The 11,635-nt window shown below is 39.1% G+C and overlaps 1 protein-coding gene and 1 pseudogene across 1 annotated transcript; one reads left to right on the top strand and one right to left on the bottom strand.

Annotated features, from left to right (window-relative positions):
- Positions 1-468: 468 nt before the first annotated feature.
- Positions 469-6,023, top strand: LOC141837614 (enolase-like; annotated as a pseudogene).
- A 1,116-nt stretch (positions 6,024-7,139) lies between these two features.
- Positions 7,140-8,935, bottom strand: LOC141840857 (UDP-glucuronate 4-epimerase 3-like). The gene has a single exon (XM_074728937.1). The coding sequence runs from the start codon at positions 8,714-8,716 to the stop codon at positions 7,358-7,360; it is 1,359 nt and encodes a 452-aa protein (XP_074585038.1). The 5' UTR covers positions 8,717-8,935; the 3' UTR covers positions 7,140-7,357.
- Between the last annotated feature and the right edge of the window lie 2,700 nt (positions 8,936-11,635).

The raw sequence follows: 11,635 nt of genomic DNA, 5'->3' as shown, positions 1-11,635 counted from the left end.
TTCACCTCCAGAATTAAATTGAATGGCAATACCTGAGTTTAAAAAAAAACTCCAACTTCAAGTGTTTCATATTTTCAATTACAAAAATTTTGACTTGCCAACTATTGATGCAATGCAGATGTCAAATTTAGAAAGAACTACTAAACTATAGATTGTAAAAGTATACACTTAATATGTAATGGTTAAATGGGTTAGGTTATTAAGTTGTATATAATATAATATTATCTATAGCTGTAAACAGATTTCAATATTCATCTATACTAATTTAATAAAATTTAATTATTGAAATACTTGAACCTGATTTAAATATAAATAAAAAAATATTTTGGAAAAATCGTCAATACTTGAATTTATACGGTCGAATATTCGCCTCATCAGAGTCGGAGCCTACGAGATCGCTCGTCCATCCACTGTTACACTATATAAGAGGCCTCAGGGCAAGCGAGCTTGAGCCGCAAGCAACTCAGTTTCCACTCATTTTCTTCTCCGATTCAAATCCATCAAAGCGACAGAAGCATGGTGGCGATCAAATCCGTCAAGGCTCGCCAGATCTTCTACAGCCGCGGAAACCCCACCGTCGAGGTCAGATTCTCTTCCTCCTCTCTTTCTCTTCGATCGGTCGTCTATGATAGGGTTTTGGATTTTGTGCTTATGCGATCATCATTAGTGAGGGGGTTTCGCAATGTTGATGATCTCATTTTGTGTTGGATCTGATTTATGTGTTTGGGATTTTGAGGATTTGATGTTGTTTGACTGAAAAATCCAAATTCTTCGCTATATTAATTGTCGATGTGCTTTTTTTGCTTCAGGTTGATATTACATGTGACAATGGGACCTTTGCCAGGGTCTGCTGCGTACCCAGTGGTGCATCCACAGGTAACCTATTATGTCAAGTCGCTGACGTCTGATTAGGCGTACTTCTATATTGTTGATCCTTCTTTTGCTCGCTTGTTGTATTTCAGTTGTTTCTCTAGTAATGTATCAACGTGATCAGCATTGCACTTCTGAAGCGATTTAAATATTTATAACCACCATCGAGACTAATGCTAGAAGGCTGAACACATTTATTGTTTTGGCTATTAATGTTGAGTTTCGGATAGGTAGATTGTAACATTTCTCGAATTTGATTTTAAAACTACTAATTAGAAAGTGTTGCAATTGAAGGTGTATATGAAGCGCTGGAGCTGAGAGATGGAGGATCAGATTATCTTGGAAAGGGTGTCCTCAAGGTTCTTGTTTTTTTTCTGTTTAAATTAGCTTAATCCTTCTTGCTGAGTTGTATTTCAGTCCATGGTTCACCAAAGATGTCAGCATCTGATTTACATGCTCTCAATATTGAATATTTGACTGCACTTATGAATTTCTTTGTTTTTTAATGACATGATAAAAAAATGTTGTCTATACTGTCTTAGGCTGTCGAGAACGTGAATAAAATAATTGCTCCAGGATTGATTGGCAAGGTATGCTAAATGTTCTTAATTTGTTCTCCTATTTGTATTTTATTCCTCATTCCATTATCCTGTATAAGTCTAACAAATATGAATGTTTAAACTTGTTGCAGGATCCCTGAGCAAGCACAGATTGATAACTACATGGTCCAACAACTTGATGGCACTCAAAATGAGTGGGGCTGGTGCAAACAGAAGGTAAACTTCTCTTTTGTCATTGGTATTAAGTCATTATTATTTATTTAGTTTGTAATAATTGGTTATTTTGGTTCAATGTTGTTGCTTCAGCTTGGTGCCAATGCCATATTAGCAGTATCACTTGCTGTCTGTAAAGCAGGTGCAAGTGCGAAGAAAATTCCACTCTATCAGGTTGGAAAAATGGTTAGACGAGACTCTGAGTAGCTTATAATGTTTTTATGTCTGATATTTTTTTTTGGGATGTAGCACATAGCCAATCTTGCTGGAAACAAGAACTTAGTTTTGCCTGTTCCTGCATTTAATGTTATCAATGGAGGATCACATGCAGGAAACAAGCTTGCTATGCAGGTTAGAACCACGTGAGATATTAGTTTCACTAAATGCAAGGTACTCATGGTTCTTATCTTGGGTTTCTTGTTATGCCAGGAGTTCATGATTCTTCCAGTGGGGGCTTCTAGTTTCAAGGAAGCCATGAAGATGGGTGTAGAAGTTTATCACAATTTGAAGGTTAGTGTCATGTTGTAACTTAATTTACTAACACTTGTTTTAAGAAGATTGGGATATGACTTTTCTTTTGTTTTTAGGCTGTCATCAAGAAGAAGTATGGACAGGATGCGACTAATGTTGGAGATGAAGGCGGTTTTGCTCCCAACATTCAGGTTTGATGCTCATATTCATAGGTTTTGTATGATTGATGTAATTTTCATGATAAATATATTATTATTTGTTTAAAGTAAGCTTATTTTCATGACAAATGTTGTAAAAATATATATATACCATTGCACATTTGGAATTAAGCTAGCCACTTGGGGACTGATTGGATTATTCAGCTGGATGTGTTTGTTCGGCATGGGCTTTTCTCAGTTGGCATGCTAGCTTGGAATAAGTCAGATAGCCACTGTGAGTTTGGTGGATACTACTGTCTTTGATTACTTGGTACCATTCAGCCAATCATATCCACCACTAGCTGGTCTCATGAAGCTGCTGCTTTGACTTTTTGGCATGTATACTGCCTAATAAAAAACTAATTGGAAATTGACATTGACTCAACATCTACCGACTAATCAAATAGAATCTTGGGCATGACACGAACCTAAGCTTGTTAGTATGTCCAGCTAATTCTGGTTAACATAGTAGTGTTAAGAGCACAAGTATTGCTACGAACCTACTGCTTGAACTGTTATTTCTTACTTTCGATATACAACTAACTTATCAAAATCTTTGATCAAGCTGTATTCGTAATGTGGCCTTCCTAAGGATTTTTCTTTACTCAGATATAATTTTTTCGACCATTGACTTATGGTAACCTGAAGTCTGTGCTTGAGTTGTTGGACAAAATAGTAACAAGGCATAGTTGCTTCTGGGGGATTTTAATTAGAAGTTAAAACTGCCTCATCTGCAGTCTTTACTCTCTACAGATTGTGATGTTTCTTTCTTTGAAATTTCAGGAGAACAAGGAAGGTCTTGAACTTCTGAAGACAGCTATAGCTAAAGCTGGATACACTGGCAAAGTATGTACTATCATGTGATGCTTATATTTAAAGTTCTATTATCTTATTGTTCTTGGGAATTGCTGCAGGTTGTGATTGGCATGGATGTTGCTGCATCTGAATTCTATAATGAGAAGGATAAGAATTATGACCTCAATTTTAAGGAGGAGGTAAGCTTATTTTCGTTGGTTGATAGATTTAGGTGAATGACTTGCTACAATTTTAGATTCTTCAATCTTCAATTGCAACGTTTTCTTCTAGATTCTCTTCCTTTCATTATTCATGGTAACTAGAGTTGTCAAACGGGCCAACCCATAGCGGGACGGGCTAACCCATGGCGGGCCCATCATTTGGCGGGGCGGGGCGGGCTAACCCACCAATTTGGCGGGTTGGGAAATCTCCAACCCAACCCAACTGAAGGTGGGCCGCGGGTTAGGCGGGCCAACCCGCGGGCCTATTAAAAAAATAAAAAAATATTAAAAATATTAAAAATTTTAAGTTTGAAGTATAATTTAAAATGATTAAGTTGAAAGTTTTAACTTTGAATTATAATTTTTAAGTTTAAATTGTATTTTAAATAGATGAAACCCACTAATTCATTAAGTTTTATACTTTAATTTTAAAACTTAAAATAAATAAATAAACTTTCTCAACCCGCGGGCCAACCCAAGCCCGCCGCGGGCCAACCCACGCGGGTCGCGGGCCTAGGCGGGCCAACCCACCTCAACCCATCTTAAAATGGGTTGATAAAAGTTCAACCCAACCCGCCTAAATTACATGGCGGGGGCGGGCCAATCCGGCGGGCCTAACCCAACTTGACGGCTATAATGGTAACACCAGAGTCTGTTAATGCAGAACAATGATGGCTCTCAAAAAATTTCCGGAGACAGTTTGAAAAATGTCTATAAGTCCTTTGTGAGTGAATACCCAATTGTATCAATTGAGGACCCATTTGATCAGGATGACTGGACCCATTATACAAAGATGACAGAAGAGATTGGAAAGGAAGTGCAAATTGTTGGAGATGACCTACTTGTCACCAACCCAACAGTAATCTTTTACTTGGAAATTGCTAAAGACATATTTATCTTTTCTCCTCATTGAGATTTAAATTCCTTTTGTTCAATTTATTTCTGCAGCGAGTTGCCAAGGCAATAAAGGAGAAAGCCTGCAATGCTCTTCTTTTGAAGGTACTGCTTTTTACTGGTTTTGTTTATTTTTGTTCCTTGAGAGAGAGAGAGAGCGGTGCTGCTTATGTGTGGCCTTTGAGAAAAGAAATCAGTTTAGATCAACTTTAGGATATGTTCTGCTGACTGTGGGAGACACAAAAGTATATCTGATGCAAATAAGAGAAAAAATGGAATTCTGACATAATTGTAACAGGAAGAAGCAATCATCGAATATAAAAAAATGTAAATAAACAAAATGTGGATGAGAAAAGACTTCTAAAATCAGGTTACGACCATCCTACAAAGCTCCAGTTCTTTATATCTCGAACAACTTTTTTTTTTGAATTGTTAAGACTAGTATTTCATTTGTTCATTTCCCCTTCATATTGAAGATATGTTGGTCCTTAGTTATCTTGATGACAGAAGTTCCTATATCTGGCGTGTCTGTGTAAGCGGTGTTTCTTTGTTTTCATGGTTGTTTAGGTAAATCAAATTGGGTCTGTTACGGAGAGTATTGAGGCTGTCAAAATGTCTAAGCATGCTGGTTGGGGAGTGATGGCCAGCCATAGAAGGTATGTTCTTTGTTAATTTCTAGTTATTTTTAACACTTCTGTTTAACTTGTCTTTTTCTTCTGACAGTGGTGAGACGGAAGATACTTTCATTGCTGATCTCTCAGTTGGTTTGGCAACTGTATGTACTTCAACTTAGAAATTCCCCATGATTTCATGGTATGTGCTCGTGATAAGTCTGACGTTTGAGAGTTTATCCAACAGGGTCAAATCAAGACTGGAGCTCCATGTCGATCTGAGCGCCTGGCGAAGTATAACCAGGTAAGCTATATTGAGCCACTTGTAGTGTGATGCGGATATTATCATCTTACTGTACTTATGTAACCTAGTCCTCCCGACCAATTTGGGTTGCCGTTTGGAACAAATGCAAAAACAAAAAAAATGGATTTAACCCAGCTTGGATGGTTGCACAAGTTATCGTGGGTCTATGCCTACTCATTTAAGGGAAGAGAAGAACTAGAGAAGTATCATTTTTTTACCTTGTTTGCTTGTATTAATAGAATAGAATTAAGAAATTTGAGGCCATTGTTCACGTGGAGGGCAATTTAGGTTAGAAGGATGTAAACCAATCTATATTCACCATTCTCACACAGGGCCACTTGATTCTACCAGGATCATGTGACTTAGAAGGGCTCGTCACTGTTAATTTTGATCACGGCATCTGGATATGATAATTATGCATCTTATTATATAATCCTGCTTTAGTTTATCTTAGGTGAATTCTCTCTTGTGGTCCAACAATTTAGTTTCATCGACATCAAGAGTATGACTCAGTTGATCTTCTTTTGCTGAAACCATTATTTTTGGGCGTCGCTTGCAGCTTCTGAGAATTGAAGAGGAGCTTGGCGCTGCTGCAGTTTATGCAGGAGACAAGTTCAGAACTCCCGTCGCGCCCTACTAAAAGGCAACAGGCACTTGGCCGAAGCTATAGGAGGTTGCTGTCCTTCAGCTGAGTTTTGATTTTTGGTTTGGGTTTTCGGTTGAAAAAAGTTTGGCTTGCTTCTGAGGAATAATTTCCAGCTTGACACGTTGCAACTGCCTTGTGTTGAGGCAACGGTTTTTTTCTTTGAGTATGCTATAATCAGGAGATGAGTTTTGGAACCTGGAAAATTTCCACTAATATACCAAAAAGTAAACCTTTTAGCTCTTATCGAGAACAATCGCTGTCATTTGCATGACTAGTCCCGTTTGCAGCCGTTTATTATCAGTTCTAGCAAATATTTTCCGTTGGCTATTTTAGCCAACTATTGACTTGAGAATTGCCATAGAATCTGCACTAGTTAAATGAATTTGGATGATTATTTTTCATTTGAATAGAATCATTGGATAATTAATAATTTTAGGATGAATAATATAAAACAACCTTTTAACAATAATATAAAAATAATGGATGCTTTTTTTTACCCTCTTTATGTACTAATAAATAATTTGTATGATAGATAATTAACAATTTCACGGGATACAAATCAAATCTTCTCTTTTTGATGGCACTTGGGATCCCTCTGTCAAAATCGTGTTGTTATTTGGTTTATCGTGTTCATTTCGATGTATGCAATTCATTGAGCGTGGAAGTAATTTATTCTGTAGTTTGCGAATTTGCATGGAAATAAATGTTTTGTATTAATAATGAATTTGGCAATTAATACTCACCGAGCTGTTGTTTTCTAGTTAAGATGATAGTTAATTGATTCTATATTTCAAGAATTACTATCAAGTCCCAATCTACCATCCAGTAAATTGAACAGTGATGAATTCCTGGCAGCATAGTCGAGTTGAAGCAAGGGTCGAATTCCCAGAGAATAATCTTTTAAGGAATAAAATCTCTCCCACTCGAAAAGTATGACTGTGGTAGCGACTAACCAACAAAAGCATATACAATCAGAGTGGGAAAGAAGAACTAGGCACAAAATTTTGATGCATGCTCACCTGCTAAAATAAGTTATTCGGAGAATCTATCAAATCTCATCCATGCTAAAATATCACCTTGTTGTTTCTGAAAAGTTGGACATGTGAACCCTCTGTCATAGTTTGTTGTACTAGCAACTAAAAGAGATGGACAAAGGCTAGAATCATTCGAGTAGAAGGCCACAAATTATGCCCATCATTGCAAACCAACAAAGTAAAGGTCCACCAGCTATACAAGGTACTGGACAGACCTGATTCATCAGGACTTACTTAACACAAGGAAAAAGGTAAGTAATTCTCCCATGTTTTACCATGTCAACTCATTCGCCATCTTAACCACTGATGGATCATTCGCAAAATGATGCGAGAAGAGAATTCTTAAAAGTGCTGTTTGCTAGAACAGATTGTGCGTAGATAATGAATGCCATAGGAACCTACTCTCCAACCATGGCTCTTGGTCGAAAGAAGCCAATTTCAAGGAAAGAAATTTGCATAAGAGGATAAATAGAAGAAGAAGAAGAACCAAGATCACCTCAAGGCAATTGGTTTGTGTTTTTCTCAAATGCTTATCAGTCAGCTAGCTGCTCATGCTTCTACTTCCTTTGCTGCTTCCCTGCTTGCTCAGGGAAGAAGAGTAGTAATCGAGGTACCAACGAACAAATTTTTTGAGGCCGGATTGGAGGCCGGTGGTCGGACGGTAACCAAGCTCCTTCTGCGCAAGCGTGATGTTGGCGTGGGTGAATTGCACATCTCCATTCCTGGGCATTCTCACCAACTTTTTGACAGCTTTAACCTTGAGAAGCTGCTCCAGGATGGAGACCAAATCGGAGACGGAAACAGGGGAGGTGTTGCCGAGGTTATAGATTCGGAAGGGCGCTGAACCATTTTTCTTTCCGCCACTTCCAGTGCTCTTCCCGGCGTGGTCGACGGCGGCCACGCAACCTCTGACGATGTCGTCGATGTAGGTGAAGTCCCGAGCGACCGTGGCGTGGTCAGGGCCTTCGAAGATGGACACTGGTTTCCCACGGAGGATGTCGCGGGTGAAGAAGAAGTACGCCATGTCCGGCCGCCCCCAGGGGCCGTAGACTGTGAAGAAGCGGAGGCCAGTGATGGAGAGGCCGTAGATATGGTTGTACACGTGGGCGATCTCCTCCCCGGCTTTCTTTGTGGCGGCGTAGAGCGACGCCGGTCGGTCGGTGCGGTCGGCCTCCGAGAAGGGGACCTTGGAGTTGAGCCCGTAGACGGAGGAGGAGGAGGCCCAGACGACGGCCGGCTGGGGGTCCGCCGCCTTGGCGGCCTCCAGCACAGCGACAAGCCCCGCGACGTTGGAGTGGACGTACGAGCCAGGGTCAGCTAGGGCGTGGCGGACGCCGGCCTGGGCCGCGAGGTGCACGACGTGGGTGAACGGCACGACGTCGAAGAGCTTGCGGAGCAGCGCGGCGTCGTTGATGTCGCCCTCGACGACGAAGATGCCCGCGCGGTCGAGCAGCGCCCGGCGCGCCCACTTCAGGGAGGGATCGTAGTAGGCGTTGAAGTTGTCGAAGCCGAGGACGCCGTCGCCGCGGCGCTTGAGGGCGGCGGCCACGTGCATCCCGACGAACCCAGCGGCTCCGGTGACGAGGACGGACTTCCCGGCGGAGCCGCGGCGCACGCTGGCTGAGGACCGAACGCGCTTCTCCCAGGCGGGGCCGCCCCAGGGGGCGGCGCTCCCGCCGAGGGAGCGTCGGACGCTCCCGGAGGAAAAGTGCGAGCGGGGGGAAGGCGAGAGCAGGAAGACGGCGAGGAAGAGAGCGAAGGCGAAGAAAGACCAAAAAGCCAATTTTGGTAGATTTTGCAAGCGGTGGAGGAGGAAGAGGCGGTGGCGGTAGTGGTGGTGGTGGTGGGGCTTCTCCATCTTCCACTTGCCGGGGGTGGAAGGGGCGGCGTCCGCATCCATGGCCACCGGAACAAGATCCCTCCTCTCTCTTGATTGCCCAATCAATTCGTCGTCGGAACTTGAAGCGTGAAATCAAAATGGCAAAATGGAAGGAAGGATTGGTTTCAACTTTGACTCTTCCTCTTCCTCTTATAGTAACGACAGTTAAACAGTTGGTGGTGGTGTTCATGGCAGGATGAAATCTATTTTGTATATACTTGTGGTTGTTTTGAGATCGTGGCCAAGAGTGCCTTTGTTTCCTTTTCAAAGATAAATAAATAAATAATTAATTAATTAATTAAACCAAAAAAAAAAATCAAGGGAAAGGGGAAGGAAGGAACTAAAGCAAGTCAAGTGGGGCCCATGGGTTTAGGGTTGGATGTGGTTTTGTCATTTGTGAGGTAATCTATGCAACTAATAACTTTTGACTTTGTGTTTGAGATAAACTTGGTGTGTTTAAGTTTCATAAATGCGTATTTATTGGACTTATTTATGACTGTGTTTTTTAGCTTTGAAAGATAGTGTTAGACTTTACAGCACTAAGTCTTTTTTTAGATTTTCTTTAAATAAAATAAAATGGTTATGGTTGAGGTATTTTGATCTTTAAGTATGATAGATATATATTACATAAAGTGCTTTTTAATTTGTTAGTTCTTTTATATGTAATAATATTTTTTAATATTGCAAAATGCCACCTTAAGAAAAACAGATAACTAAAATGAAACAAAACACAAATGCACTTTCAATAATTAAAAAAAAAACACAATAGAATGAAAGAAAATTGTTGTGAAGTGGGCGTTCATGCCTAGGTAATATGGTTCATGCATTTGTTCTATTTTTTTTAATTTGCCAATACGATAATCCACTCCTATTTTCTCTTCAGCATGGAATCCACTCACCCCAACGACACTACACGATCAGTTCCACGATTATCTATGAAAAGATAAATCGAAAAACTACAGTTGACTACTACAAGGAAAAACATTATCTCGACTTCGTCGAGATTCTATTCTTGTCCACTTTACTAAATCTGTCTCATAATAATCAACTCAATCATATCTCGAGGGCCACTTGACCTATATTCTCAATCCATTCTCATTGACCCTTTTGAGCCATTTTATTGGCTTGACCGATTCCCCAATTGATTGACCTATTCAATTCATCAGCAGGCACCTACCATATCTAACTCTATTTAAATTAAAATAAATAATATTTGTTTATCTCATCTAACTCCATTTAGAATAAAAGAAATATTAGAGATGCAATGATCTATTTATGAAATTGAACATTTTATATCCTAATATTGAAATGGAATGACATTGAAATCAATGTCATGTATTATACCATCCAATCAAACATGACCTTGAAATCAATGTGTGCGTGTGTATATATATATATATATATATATATTAGATGTATATATATACATAACATAGAGAGAGAGAGAGAGAGACAATATTCAACTACACATTAAAATCTACATAACATAGAGGAAATGTGTTAGTTATTCCAATCTTTCTTCAACTAAAACCATCAAACATGGTAAGCACAATTTGGAATGATTTCAGTACTACTATTAGGCGAGCATCAGTTACTTAAAGCACTATTGCAATGATTTCAAATTTATCTGACGGTCTTTTATTCACTTACTTAGACAATAAGTCATTTTGAGGAACACTACTTTTCTTAGCAGTAAAGCAAAATTCAGCATCATAATAATAAGGGTAGTCCACTCGTATAAATCATGAGGTTTAGAGCATGATTAGTGTAAAAAAGTTGTTGAGAAATCTTCGATTTCTCCTTGAGAGTATGAGTTTGTTGCTAGCAAAGATGATTTCTAGGTATCTCAAATGTCAAAGTGTAACTGTGGAATGTTCAATATGGGTATAGAGGAAATAGATTGGAAAGTCCAAGTACCAGAACTATCAAACACTAATGAAAGAATTGGTGTTCCCATGACATTGAGCATCTGAATTTAACTTAAAAACAGTTTTGAGCAAATGCAGACAGGAAGATGAAGAGCAATTGCTGTGTCATTAAGGAATCAGACACACAGTAGAAGAAACAAAGTAATCAAATGAAATCAGATCACCAACAACTCAAAGATATCTCAAAGAATAAGCCTGAACTGATTTTAAGTTGGAACATCAATCATTCGTCTCGATGCTATATTTCACCATGATTTTATTTTTTCTATTTCATAAGGTTTGTGTTTTTCTTGAGACTACTAAGCCATAATATTGCAATGCAATCTTTCAAAGTGTCAGAAACCACAACAGGCAAACAAGTCTATAGCAATGAGTAATGGCAACATAAAAACCATAAAGAATATAGCAAATAAAAAGATTTAAAAATAATAAAAAAAAGAAGAGATGTAGATAGATGCCAACTTATCTATTTAAGCATGCTTAATAAGCTTCACTCAGCAATGTAAGACTAAGAGGTGAAGTCTGATCCTTTTTTCTCACTTTTTTTCTACTTTTAATATGTATTTTAACAATACTAATCCTGTATGTTCAGTTGACCCAATCTAATATTATGTAACCCCATAAGGTGTTCAACTGACTTGATATCAAGTTGTTCCTATAGAATGGTCTGTCGATTCGACTTAATATTCCAGACCTCAATCTTCCAGAAGCTCTAGACGATCTTCAAATATGGAATGTGACCCATGTCATCTGGTAGTTATGAAATTTGATGTGTAAATTTTGAAGTGCTAGATATCTACAAGGAGAAATAAAATCATCTCTTGTGTGCGATTAAACAACAGTGTGATGTATGTTTTTGATGATGACGCAATAAGATTTCTCGTTATGCAGTCATCAATATAGATTCTGCCTTTCTACTCTAGCAAAGTAAACATATTCCAAGGTCTCAAGTAAGACGAGAACAATGAAATGCCAGTCCTCCCACCACGTGGACAAACATATGTTATGGTGA

The sequence above is a fragment of the Curcuma longa genome, chromosome 11 (genome assembly GCF_044706935.1).
Source record: "Curcuma longa cultivar G26 ecotype Majalengka, Jawa Barat chromosome 11, ITB_CL_G26_1.1, whole genome shotgun sequence".
Lineage (NCBI taxonomy): Eukaryota > Viridiplantae > Streptophyta > Magnoliopsida > Zingiberales > Zingiberaceae > Curcuma > Curcuma longa.
The sequence above is the reverse complement of the archived record's forward strand: the minus strand, read 5'-3'. Positions and strand labels throughout refer to the sequence as shown.